The 13,889-nt window shown below is 49.0% G+C and overlaps 1 protein-coding gene across 1 annotated transcript; it reads left to right on the forward strand.

Annotated features, from left to right (window-relative positions):
- The first annotated feature begins 6,076 nt into the window (after positions 1–6,076).
- Positions 6,077–12,225, forward strand: LOC118586187 (protein S100-A2-like). The gene is given in 4 exon segments (XM_036191339.1): positions 6,077–6,130; positions 6,369–6,463; positions 10,998–11,145; positions 12,073–12,225. Coding segments are annotated over 4 exon segments (450 nt in total).
- Positions 12,226–13,889: the final 1,664 nt, after the last annotated feature.

Here is a 13,889-nt window from a genome sequence, read left to right on the forward strand (position 1 = left end):
ATTCTTCTTTTATATTTTCAAGACTGTTTACTTCTTTAATTATCTTTTGTCTTGTTTGTTTATGCAAAGGTTGCCAATAAAGAGATGTATAGGGTTAAATGCAGGGAAAGGGGTTCAGGATTTCTATGAGCCACACTCTAGGGACTTCTGCCTGGTCCGTTTCATTGTGTTCCTTCTAATTGGTTTTCACTAGGATGCAATGGTGGTTTTGGTGGTTAGAGGTTGGGGAAACAGGAGTGTTTTTCTTTTCCTGACCACATGCCCCTGAAGAATGACTCTGGTGAAGGGTTATAAATGGCAACAGAGAGGCTAAGAAGGTAAAGATCTGAGTTTTGGGGTTTGGAGGGTACTAATTATATTCCCACCTTCTTCCCTTTGAAGTTCTGAGCAGGCTCCCCATCACAGCCATGGACCAGATGATGTCATTTGGAGCTGAGGCTAAGTTGTGGTTTGAATGGCAATTCTCTCCCCCGGCTCGTATGTGTGAATAGTTGGTTCCCAGATGGTGGCACTATCTTGGGAGATTGAGGGACCTTTTGGACTTGGGTCTATTTGCAGACTTGAGGACACAGGAGTGGGCCTCATAGTCCATGCCCAGGTACAGCGTGAACTCTCTGCTTTCTGGATGGCACCCTGTAGCAAGCAACTGCCTTGTTGTGTTCCTACTGCCTCAATCCATCCACAGTCACATCTTCCTCCATGATGGATTATATCCACGCAAACCATGAAGCCAAATAAACCTTTTCTCCTGGAAGCTGTCAAGGGTCAGTGAGAGTGATGAGGAAGTAACTAATACAGAAAGCTGTTGCTGTCATAAAACTGACCATATTGTTTTTAGGTTTTTGGAGGTTGTTTTTGGGAGGAATGTGGAGGACTTTAGAACTGTGGGCTAGAGAGGCCCTAACATTCTGTAGTCAGAGCTCACTGGGCCATTCTATTGCCAGACCATGCTATTGATAGAAAGACGACACTGTCCAGATTCATGAAGGTTCAGAGGGGAAGAAATGGCTAGGAGTGATAGTGCGTGCGTATGATCCACGTTCTTGGAAGGTGGAGGCACCAGGTTTGCGAGTTCAAGTTCATCCTTGGCTACGTAGCGAGTGTGAGGCCAACTTGAACTATACACTGAGATATCTCAAAAGAGACAAAAGAGACCGATGAAAAGCAAGGAAAAACAAGCAAAACCAAATACACCTAAACACAAAACAAGGACGGGAGGAGACACTGGGCTAGCTACCATTTTATGTTACATTCAGATGAAGAAATTGATTGTCGTGTCCTAAGAATTTGAGTGACGTTGAATTCAGAAGCAATAGGCTAATCTGTTCTATAGAGAACACTGTCTGACAGCACAGCGTGCAGGTTGTCACATGATTATTGATCACTGCCTTTAGCTACGTTTCCAGTGAAAATTCTCAGCAGACAGTGGAGAGAAAAAATGTGGAGGATGAACAGTTTAATGTGCACAGGACCATGAGTCAAGGTGAAGTTGCAGAAAGGGCAGGTAAGGTTTTGGCAGACAAAGGACTACAATCATAAAGACAGGAGCACAGCTAAGGACTAACGATGCATCTTGCCTTGGGACAATAGGGATGGTGCATTAAAGGCAAGGCTTACTCACTGAAGGCTTCAGGGCATAAAACTGAAAACCTGTTTGAAAGTATTCTTTTGAAGGGAGAGGGTCTGCAAAGGAGAGCGCCTCCACAAGGGGTTTCTTGCTTGAAAATGGCTGCCCTTCCCTGATTAAGTCACATAGGCACTTGGATACTACAGCCATAGTCCAAGTGGGTCAGGCTACATTTCAAGTTGGCAGTAAAAACTTGGTGTTATTTTCCATGTAATACTGGTTTGGCAGGCAAACAAAACTCAAGACTCATGGGCCGATGGAAGTTTGCACCAAGGTCCCACAAAGCTGCTGAGGTCAGGAATATGTAGCAATGTTACATTCTCTGCATGGAGTCCTTGAGTAGGCTGTGCATGAAGTTGAAGCCCAAGCTTCCACGGAGATCCCAGGATGTATGAGATGCCAGGAATTTGGACTTTTGCAGGCATTGGAAAGATCCAGGCCAAGAGAGAACACACATACGCTACAGGCTGCAGGGCTGGAGGGCCAGGACTGTACAAGCCTGCTGGAGCCCAGAAGATGCTGTCATGAGCCCCAGATGCTGGTCATCGAGATGTTACAGAGTTTGGTGTCTGTCGGTTTGAATTTTGGTTTTCCTTTAGTCTGCTATTCTTTTGATATTTTTCCATTCCTTCATTTTAGAATGGGTATGTTTATATCATTGTACACTGGAAGTATGTAACTTGGTTTTTGGTTTTCCAGGGGCTCTTAGCCAAGAGTTTGTTTTGAATCTTAGAAGAGACTTTGGATTTCTGAACAGTGTTGGAACTCTAAGAGTACAGGTTTTTTTTTGGTTTTATTTACTTTTCATTTTTTTGTGATATATATCACATATATTTAATATATAAACTTATATAATATGTAAAAATGTGTATTTGTATATATATTTAATAATATATATATATTTGTGTGTATACATGTGGAGGCCAGAGGCTAAGTTTGAGTATTTTCCCTAGTCACTCTCTATCTTATGATCTGAGGCAGGGTCTCCTCTCATTGAACCTAGAGCTCATCAGTTGGCTAGACTAGCTGACCAACAAACCCTTACCATCCTCCTGTCTCCTGCTCCCCAGCACTAGGGTTACATGTATGTGTTGCCATGGCCAGCTATTTATGTGAGTTCTGACATTTCAAACTCAGGTTCTTATGTTGGGGCAGCAATCACTTTGTGGACTGAGCCTTCCCACCAGCAGCTCTAGTGGCTTATAAAGTTGTCTTGAATATGTGACTGCATCCTGCTTTAGGATGACCACGAGACCACCCAGCTAGGCACAGAATGTTGTGGTTTGGATGGGGACTGTCCTCCATAAGCTCATGGGTTTACAAACTTGGTCTACAGTAGGTAGTGCTGTTTCAGGAAATTAAGAAACCTCTCAAAGGTAGGACCTAGCGAGAGGAAGTGGTCACCGGGAGGCAGGTCTTAAGGAGTTATAGCCTTGCCCAGCTTCTGGTGGACTTCTTTGGTTTCTGGCTGATGATATGATGTAACCAGTGTCCAGTGGTCTTTCTACCCCAACATGGAGTTGCTTTTGCTTCCATGTTTTCCTCATCATAATGGACCTACTGTATGGAATAATGAGTCAAAACAAATTCTTCCTCTCTTAAGTTTTGTATTTTAGGTATTGTCATCACAGTGATGGGAAAAGTGACTAGTACAGGCCAATAAGATCCGTGCTGCGTTATGTGTGTGGGTGTTTCGCCCATGTGTATGTCTCTGCATTGTGTTCATGCAGTGCTCAAGGAGGCCAGAAGAGGGCATTGGATTCCCCCGGAAATGGAATTAGAGCTGCCGTGTGGGTTCTGGAAATTTGAACCTGGGTCCTCTGGAAGAACACCCAGTGCTCTGAACTGCTGAACCATCTTTTCAGCCCCAAGATCTTTATGTATTTTTTAAATCATGGACAGGTGTGTATCTATTTCCTCAGAATTTAAACATCCCTCTGAAACTCAGGCAGTAAACAAAACTTACGTGTCTCAGGAAGCTCCGAAAAGGAGATTCACAGAGGTGAAGGTATAGAGCAAGAGGGACTTCTGGGGAGAAGAGACCTGTTGATTTGCTGAGCTGCCTGTGAGCAGCGCACGGTGTGCCAAAGGTGCAGTTTCATGAGTTGTTACCCATGCGAGTGTGGGCTTTTTGGTAATGCAGCTGCCTTTGAATCATCCATGCTCCTGGAAGTAACCTCAACAAGCTCAGGGTCTCCTCAGGAAAAGTCACACAGCATGGTCCTTCTCCACATGTCACCATAGACAGAAGGTGTCCAACAACAGTCCCTGTGGGGGTGGTGGGCCATTAGTAGAGGAAAGGAACACAGAAGGGTGCCCTTCCCATGAGGCTAGGTTGGATGGGAAGGAGCAGCATCGGTGGTGAAAGGGAGAGCGGAGTCTTCTCATGGATGAGGAGAGGGAGTGGGGAGTAAACTGTCCCCTCAGAAGAACTCTTCTAAGGAGGGGGCATTAAGCTGCTCCCCCTCCATAGCAAGAGGGGAGTCTCTGGTAGCCCTGGAGAGAGCTGATTCCAGAGAATGGTAACAGGTCAGTTTCCATACGGTTCAGGGGTTGGGTAGAGGATTGAGTGTGGGAGGTGGGATAAAAAGGGAGGAGAGAAGGTACTGGCTGTGGGGGGCAGCACCTGAACCTCCATCCTCCATCCCTCAAACACTTTTGTCTTAGGCTCTAGGGAATAGAGGGTTTCATGGAGCTTGGTGTCTATTTCTAGTGGGAGAGATGTATAAGTCAGACTTAATAAAAATGATGCTGTAGAGACACGAGCAAAGAGGCTGAGGGAGAGCATGGAGGAGCACCTAAGTGCAAGAGTGAACATGCTCAAATGTGCCCGAGACCTGGGAAACAGATTTGGGGATACTACCCAGAGGAAATGACCGCTGGGCTGAACTGAAAGGCTTGTGGTTAGGCTGGAGAGATGGTTTAGTGGTCAAGAGAAGCTAGCTGCTCTTCCAGAGGACCCGGGTTCGAGGCTCACAACAGTCTGTAACCCCAGACCCTGGGGGATCTGACACCATTTTCTGGTTTCCTTGGGCACTGTATGAAATGTGGCACATAGGCGTATATTCAGATAAGCACTCAGACACATAAAAGAAAATAATAAATACAGTCTCAAAAAAAAAAAAAAAAGGAAAGAAAAGAAAAGAAATCAAAGAGGTTGGTTGGTGGCCCACTGAGGAAGGTTTTTGGGGCTTTAGAGTATGACCTATACCTCAGCAAAGCTAGTGTGCCTAGTATGGTATTCCTTGGTCTCCTAAAAGTTATGAGAATTCATCAATGCTCTAAGCTGGGGGAGATTTGAGCTTTTAAAAAGTTACCCTGGAGGCAGAGCTGAGGAGGAGTCAGAGTGAGGCCCAGGAGCAGGGGTGGAGGAGAACCTGCAGCAGGACCAGATGATTTGAAAGAGGCCTAAAGCAAGAAGTGTGGACAGAGACCAGGCGTGCTTAGAAACAAGCGTGCTGACCAGACATCTGGTTAGCAGCCAGGGGAAGCAGGAGGCTGGGAGGAAGCCAAGCGTCTGGTTTGGGTCATTGGGTGGATGGCAGTGTTCTTTGTGGCACAGAGGAAGCCTGGTTCTTCCATTTGTCTGCCTCCAGACTCCATTCTTGCCCTCTGGAGACTTTGCTTAGCTCCTTTTTCTTGGTCCCCTGGTAGAATGTTTCCTGTGGCCATTCCTTGGGGGATTTGTAGCTCTGGGAGGCTGTTTTCCAACCTTGTCTCTTTGGCACTCCTGGGACTCAGAGGAGACATATTTGCTAGTGTAATCACGGGTGTGCTCTCAGGCAGTGAGAAAAGGGAGGGCTGACCCTCTGGCTCCTACCCCCACCCCCCTGCTGTCACTCAGCAGCTATAGACACTGGTAGGCACCAGGTGTGGGCGAGATCCCGTGCTCCTGCAGGAACGAACGAGTCCCAGTCTTTACTGGAAGGTGAGGGAGCTGACAAAGGTTTCTTCTTCTTCGTTTATTTCAAATCCAAGCCACGGTACATTTGAAGTCAGCAGAACAAGGTGCCAGATGTGGAGATGCTGAGAAGACAGGCTCCTGGACCCCGGTGTGGCTGAGAATTGAGACTAGTTCGCTGGGCAGATGGGGGTTGGTCTGAGCAGCAGCTGTCCTTAAGGCCTCCCGTCTCCACAGTGGCTGGCGCACACAGCAGTTTAACATTGCTAGATCACCTTTTAATTTTCTCTCCTCCTTGTGAGTTGGGTCGGAACATGACCTTGAGCCCCACTTTTCTTTTCTATCGAGTCGGTGAGATCGTCCACCTTCCTGGAGTTGTCCTACAAACCGGGATAATCTATGGAAGCACTTGGCACACACTAGGTACTCCACAGCCATAGGAATGCACACACCCCTCAGGAACAGCAATCAAGAACGTAAGATGTGGGTCCTCTTATAATGACCACGCAGCAAGGGGAGAGTCACGGGTAGGATTTATAGAACGGATCATGAATGACTTGATGCGGCTTGATAAGAAAAAGAACTTCAAAGATTATTTTAGGGTGCGGGGATACTAAAAGTGATCCTCGTGGTGAAAAGGTTTAGGCTCTGAGGTGTGGTACCGCTTACCCAACATTGCAGGGTGAGTCAGAGATAATAGTGGCAGAGGAACCTGGGGCGGTGATAGTGAGGCCGATTCTCTTTTCACTGAACTGCCCCCAAAAGGGGAGACTGAGCCAACTTGGGAAGTGTTCAGGCTCTCCTTTCTGACACCTTCTGCTGCCCCTAATCCTCCCCCAGGCATTTGAAACGGGTTCCCAGTATCTGGATTCCAGTTCAGTCCACCTAGGCTTCTCAGCAGGGACTGTCCAGGAAACCCCTTCTATGCGAAGCAGGTGTGGGTGTGGGAAGGCTCCTTGGAGATGAATCACCGCTGCCTCCTCCTTGGTGAATCATACTTGGGGCTTGGGAATGGCTAGCTGGTGGACCTGAGGGAGAGCCGAGAACAACATTGCAATGACACATGTCAACCACCAGAGGGCAGAAAAGGGATAGGCAAACCGGGAGCCAGCCACTGCTGGCACTCAGAGCTTGGGAGGGGGTGGATGGAATGTGAGGACCCAGCTAGGGCTGGATGTGGGTCGTCGGTGCCTGGGATGCCTCCATCGCTTGCTTCTGTCCCGGATTCTCTGCGGGAGAATGTCAGAACAGTTTGGGGCTGAGGAGGTGGGGGGGGGCGGCGGTAGTGGTGGGGTGGGGCTCATCCACCCAATGCTGTCCTGATATTCCAAATACAGGTGCCTAAGGTCACATAGAAAGTCAGGGAGGCGGCCGGGCGGTTGTGTTCGGGAGGCAGAGACAGGCGGATATCTGTGAGTTCGAGGCCAGCCTGGTCTACAGGGGTAGTCCAGGACAGGCTCCAAAGCTACAGAGAAACCCTGTCTCGAAAAACAAAAACAAAAACAAAAAAACAAAAAACAAAAGAAAGAAAGAAAGAAAGAAAGAAAGAAAGAAAGAAAGAGAAAGTCAGGGAGGCAGGTCAGTCTGCTTTTCGAACTTTCAGGAGCATTGCCATTGGATGGGGCACAGATCTGGCCCCCGTGTCTGAGATGAGACCCCTGACTGTGGACAGGGAGGTGTCCAGGTCTTGCTGACTCTGTAGAAGCTCTCCCTTTCTCCCTGCTTCCTCTCTCACTGGTGTGCTCTCTTCCCTCACTCCCTTCTTTTGGCCTGACTCTTCCACCTGACTGCTTCTCGGCCTCCAGGCTCCGTCCTTGTCCTCTGGGGACTTCGCTCCTTTTCTGGGTCCCTGTGGCAGGATGTTTCCTGTGGTCACTCCCCAGGGATCTGTAGCTCTCCGAGGCTCTGTTTTCCAACTCCATCTCATTGCCACTCCTGGGACGGAGAGGAGGAGTTATTATTTACTAGTGTGATCCGTGGGGTGCTCTCAGGCAGTGAGAGAAAGACCCCCCCTCCTACCTACTCATTAGCCCCAGTGACCCCTGTTGCCAGTCAGCAGTCATAAATGCTGGGAGGCACTGGTGTGGGCGAGATCCTGTGCTCATGCAGAAATGAGTAAGACCCAGTATTCATCAGTGAGCTCACCATGGCGAGGGTGAGAGAAAGTGAATCTGCCTAAGTAGGAAGACGCTAAGGGCGGGAGGGAGGGCACAAGGCATGCTCTGTGCTTTGCATGTGCAGAACAGGTAGAAACAGAGTCTAGTTGGGTTAGAGGAGGCCTTTTAAATGGTCTTCAAAGGGCAGGCGGGATCTCAGCCGAAGGAGACACCATGTCGGGCTGTGGACACATTCTGAGCGTGGTCATCAGTGAGGCCACGGGTCTTGGCTTCACCATGTGCTGGTACCCTTGTTCAGACAGAGAGGAATGGCAGGGGGGTTGGAACACAGTGGGTGTTAGCCTGTAGAGTGTTTCACAGTGCACTTTATGGAAGAGACACAATGTAGCTTCTGAGCAGAGAGGGACCTGCAGATGTGAATGAAGTGGTGGAATCACCATGAGCAGCCGTGCTTTGTTCCCCATGGGCTCCTCCTCAGGGTGGAGAGTTTTTATTGAGCTCTACCTAAAGTAGGTTGTGATGGGAAGGGAGGCATCACTGAGGAGGGGAAGAGGGGGACATTCATGTGCCTTGGGGAGGAGCGGGGCGGGGACACTAGGTGGCTTTGCAAAGACATAGAAGAGGACACTGGAGGACCCAAGACCCACTTTATCTGTGCTGTGCAGGCTAGTTGCCACAGTGACCCTGAGGCAGAGACCAGGGGGTTTGATTCTGCTAGCTCTCAGAATTCAGTGGAGCTGCCTGGTGAGGGGCTCCATACTGGTGCTTGTGGCTTGGGGTTTCTGGCTGCTGCTCTGGCCCTGGGGAGCAGGGTGTGCCTCTGACTCACCACCTGGGCATCTGGGCCTGGAACCATGGGTGAGTCACCCAGCTCTGGGGGAGCAGAGAAAAGCTGATTGGTGTCTGGAGGGGGAAGAGAGCTGGGCCACAGGAAGGGTGGTGCCCAGCTGGGGATGGGGTAAAGTGCAGAAGGGGACAGTGGGGAGTCTGAAGTCTTGAGGTCAGGTCTTCCCTGAAGACCCCTCCCTTGGACCCAGTTAAAGGACACAGTGTTTGTTTTTCTCCATGGAGAAGACACGTTAGAGGCTGGTGACAGCCTGAGGAAGGGCCATGGCTGGGTCTAGGCCCCTGTTCTCAGCTTTGGGTAGGGAGTCATTCCCACCCACTCACCTCTCTGTAAAACGAAGACGAGGAGGTTCACGTCTCCCTTTATTCCTCTTTTGTATCCTATGCAGACTGCTGCTCATTGCAACTGTCCCTGGTGCACAATAATCGCCATGGCTCATTTTGAGGTACTTTTAAACACACCCACTCACTTCACTACCGTCTTTCAGAGGGATTCTGGTGCAAGGCATTTAAAAGAAAACAAAACAAAAATCAACAAAACAAACAACAAAAGCTTTCTTCGAGCTCCTGACATCCTCCTCTATATGTGTCCTGGACTGCTTCTCTCTGTCTCTTTCTGTCTCCCTTACACACACACACACACACACACACACACACACACACACACACACACACACCATGAGCACAGGCTGTGAAGTTCCTACCCACTCTGTGTCCCTGAATCCTCTGACACAGAAGGGAGCTGTGACTCACAGGCATAATATGAGAACCAGGCTTGGAATGAGTCTCTAGGCCCCAGAACAAAAGCTGCCTCCCCTCATCCCTGACCAGGCTCCCCTTTCCCACAATGCCTCTGTCTCCTTGCTGTGGCCTAGATGAGCTCAGGATGCCCTTGGCTTGGCCTGGAGGCTCCTCCAGCTAGTGTTGAGGCCAGCATAGTCTGAGGAGGGAGTGGACCAAGAGGAAGTGTATGGGGTGGCAGGATGCCAGATTTGATCAAGATCAGGTTGGGACAGGTTCTGTTTCTAAAAAATGTCAAGTTGGAGGTCAGGAGAGCCTATAAATGCCTACCCTGGGTGTCTTGGCCACTCTAATCCCTTCTGGGTCTTTCTGCCACCTGGTCTTGTGAGTACCTGTGTGCTGCAGGAGTCCTGGATTTCCGTCTTCATCCTTCTGTCTTGATCTTTGTCTGTATAGGTTTCTCTGACTTCCTAGTGGGGTCTCCCATTTGAAGGGACCCTCTGTGAAGTTTTGGATGGAAGGGCTTAGGGGTTACTCTGTGGTCTGTTCTCCCATCTCCACATCTGAGGTCTCTGTGTTTTTCAGGTTAGATATGCCCATCTTGGGCCTCATTTTGGGGGTCTAGGCCTAGGAGTAGGTCATGGATATGTGAGAGGTGCTTTCATAAGAATCCTAGTTTGAGCCAGATACAATGCAATAGAGCCTATCTGTACTCTGCACTCAGGAGATGGAGGTAGGAAAGTCACGAGGTCAAGGCCTGACTGGGCTGCATAGTGAGATGTTGTCATAAAACCAAACAAGACTGAGTTCATTTGTTTTTGCTTTTGCAAAGTCTTAGATTTTATTAGGACTCAGAAGCCAGAGACAGGGCCTTAGTGCTTAGCCTGCCTGAGTCCCTGTGTAGCAGCAGAGCCTTACCCAAGGCTCCTTCCTGTGCTTTTCTGAGTGGGTAAAGGTGGGCTGGTGGGGCAGGGTTGGTAGGGAACACCCAAGGCTTTCCCTTCTTCCAGCACTGGCTCCTCTGGCCTTACCCTGGAATCCACTCTATATTTTTAGAGATACTGGCCATTTAACTTTTTATTTTTATTTTATTTTTTTAGTCCTAACCCCAACAGAATCCTTCCTGATGGGGAGGGTCTTCAATTGCCTCCATCCTGCCACGGGTCTGCAAAGAACCAGCATGTGCGACACAGCGCTCAGCCTGGCCGGAGACACATCTGTCACCCAATGAGAGTCCCTGGTCTGAGGGAGGAAACGTTCCTGCCTAAGAGAGTCCCTTTAGATGGCAGAGACTCTGACTTAGACCAGAGTTGGCGAAAGGTTTGGCCCCTTCATGGAGCCTCAGACTTCTGGGCTGTTCCCATGGTTACTGCCAAGCCACCCTGGGAGCCCATGGACACATTTGTGCTCTACATTCCTGTCACCGAGAAGGAGTCAAATTGACACTCTAGCCACCCTGCCATCTCTTCCTGTTCCCCTCTCTGCCTCCCATGGACACTCAAGTAGGGAGGCCTACCCTCAGAGGTGTGTCCTTAGGACACAAGGTTCCACTTCAGGTAACTCCCAGACCACAGGGGAGGTTTAACATCTGATTACAGTGTGAAGAGGCAGTGTGGACCCTCATCCTTAGGGAGCACACTTCCAGAGTAAGAGGCAGGCACTGACTTGCCATTCCTAGAGGGACTTGGTGAAGCAGAAGCAGGCAGGCCTGGTAGATAGGACTTGAGGCCACAAGTGCCTTGGTGGTGTTCTTTCGTGTCACTAGACCCAAGATGTCCAGTCCCCTGGAAGAGGCCATGGGTGTGGTTATCAGCGTCTTCCACAAGTACGCCCATTAAGAGGGTGACAAGTACAAATTCAGTAAGAGGGAGATGAAGACACTTTTGCAGAAAGAACTGCCGAGCTTTGTGGGGGTAACTGAGGAGGCTCGGAGAGGGGAGAGTCCTGGGGAGCGGGGGACAGGGTCAATCTTTTCCTGCTTTCATTCTCAAGGTGCCTACTGGTGCCAGTGCCAGGGTGGAGCTGAGGGTCTTCCCCTCAGCTTTCACGTCTCCGGTCCCTAATGGCTATTCCCTTCAGCATCCCTGAACACATTGCTGTTGGCGGCTTACGAGTCCATCGGTCTGACCCTGTTGTTTTCTAGTTGAACAGTCCCGAACTCAGAGAAGGGTCGCAGCAGGCCCATGCTCACACAAGGACATTACTAGGGCATTAATTTCTCCTTTCATTGTGCACATTCACGTGGCAAGCCAAGAAAGTATGCAGAGAAAATGGGTTCCAGCTAAGACATTCGCCCTGGGACATTCGGCATAGTGGCTGCACCTAGCTCTCAGTTTGCTTCCTGCCCTGTACAGACTGATGGGTAATCCTAGCGTCAGGTCTCAAATCTTAATACAGGAGGCAGGTCTTGCTTTTTTTTTTTTTTTTTCCCCTTGTTCATTTTGGGTTAATTCTCTCTCATTGTTTTGGCTGGTATTAAAAAGTTTGTCTTTTCTGAATTCGTCCTTGAATGAATGCCCTTGCTGATGTAGGGGCAGTAAACTTTGCTTTTCCTCATCATCAAGATGAAGCTGGACTCTAGCAGAGATTGGAGTCTATACACAGTCTGAGGAATACCCAGCATTCTCCACTCCAGAAGGCATGCTGGAGACCCTTACATCATACATCCACCTGTCCTTCCTCACTGGGCCTTCTTGGTACCTCACAGGGGTTTCCTGCCTATCACGAACCTGGCTGCCCAGTGGGGAGGAGGAGCTGGATGCTGATGTAAAGGGGGAGGTTTTGGTAGTGGGTTGGGCAGGGGCCAGCTTGGTGACAACTCCATTCCCTGTCACCTTCAGGAGAAGGCAAATGAGGAGGGGCTAAAGAAGCTGATGGATGACCTTGATGAGAACAGTGACCAGCAAGTGGACTTCCAGGAGTACTCCGTGTTTCTGTCATCCATCACTACAATACACAACAATTTCTTCCAGGGGTCCCCAGACCGGTCCTGAAGCAGAGCGGACCACTCTCTGCCACTGGGCCAATAAGCTCTCTACCTTTTTGAATTTGTGCTAAATAAACTTTTGTTTGTTCATTTGTGGGCAATATTGTAATGGCTCAGTGATGCTTTGTGCCTTGGCTGGACCAGTTAAAGGGCTGGAAACAGAAAGCTCTCTGGTTTCCAACACATACTGCACCCTGACTCTCCTGAGGCCAAAGGTTCTACTCTTTGGGATTTCACATAAATGAATGAGATTTTGGGAACTAAGGTAGGCTGGTAACATTTTATTTTGTCAAGAAAGATATTTTAAAAAGGCAGGTTGGGCATAGTGCTTCAACCTTTAATCCCAGCACTCAGGAGACAGCGTCAGGGTCAGGGTCAGGGTCAGGGGCAACAGATCTCTAGGAGTTTGAGGCCAGCTTGGTCTACATAGTAAGACTCTGTCTTAAAACAAAACGAAACAAAACAAAACAAAACAAAACAGAAAACATACAAAAAGATAATTACCACCTACAACTACAATCATTTCCCTTCCCTCCCCAATTTCAAGAGAGAAGGGAGGGTATAACATCAGAGCATAGCACAGACCTTACTATTCGGGACTGTGAAGGGTAAGTGGGCCTGGGAGCTGCTCAGGGGTAGAGTTGGCCTAATGAGTCCTACAGTTTCATTAAGGGTTCCCTTGTCAGATTCCAGGCCCTGGGCAGTGTACTCATTTGTAGAAAAACTTGATTTTTCTATCTGCTTTCAAGTTGGCTAGCTCAATCTTGAGCTTACCCTCTCCCAGTTGATCTCTGCTAAAACCTCTTAGGAGCCAGCTCAAGCCAAGAATATTTTTCTTATCTATCTATCTATCTATCTATCTATCTATCATCTATCTATCTATTTAATTTTCTTTATTAAGAAATTTTCTGCTCACTCCACTATTATCCACAGATCCCCCCTCCTCCTTTCTCCCACCCCCAGCCCACTTTCACAAGCCACCCCACATCCCCCAAATCGAGGTCTCCCATGGGGAGTCAGCAGAACCCAGCACACTGGGCCTAGGCAGGTCCAAGTCCCTTCCCACTGCACCAAGGCTGTGCAAGGTGTCACACCTCAGGCACTGGATTCCAGAAGCCTGCCCATAGACCAGGGACAGATCCCGATCCCCCTGCCTGGGTGCCCCCCAAACAGTTGGAGCCAAACAACCATCTTCTGTATCCAGAGGGCCTAGTCCAGTCCCATGGGGGCTCCACAGCCACCAGTCCACAGATCATGGGCTTCCACTAGTGTGGCCGGTCATCTCTGCAGTCCTCCCATCATGATCTCGACATCCCTCGCCTGCAGAATCCATCCTTTCTCTCATCAGTTGGATTCCTGGAGCTCAGCCTGGTGCCTGGCCGTGGATCTCTGCATCTCCTCCATCAGTCATAGGACAAAAAGCCAAGAATTCTTACTTTTCCTACCATTTTCCCTAAAGCTGTAACCTAAGGCATCTCAGGTGGCAGTTTGAGCACATTGCTTGCTGCGTCAGGACAAGGGTCCCCAGCTTTCCATCCTATAAACTCTAGGTCCTATAGTTGACTCTTTCTTATCTCCATCCAATTTCATCTTTTATTATTCTTGATGGGGTTTGTACTAATAACATAAGCATTCAGAAGTTACCCAAGGTCTGACCTGTGGTGGTTTAAC

The sequence above is a fragment of the Onychomys torridus genome, chromosome 6 (assembly GCF_903995425.1).
Source record: "Onychomys torridus chromosome 6, mOncTor1.1, whole genome shotgun sequence".
NCBI classification, from domain to species: Eukaryota; Metazoa; Chordata; class Mammalia; order Rodentia; family Cricetidae; genus Onychomys; species Onychomys torridus.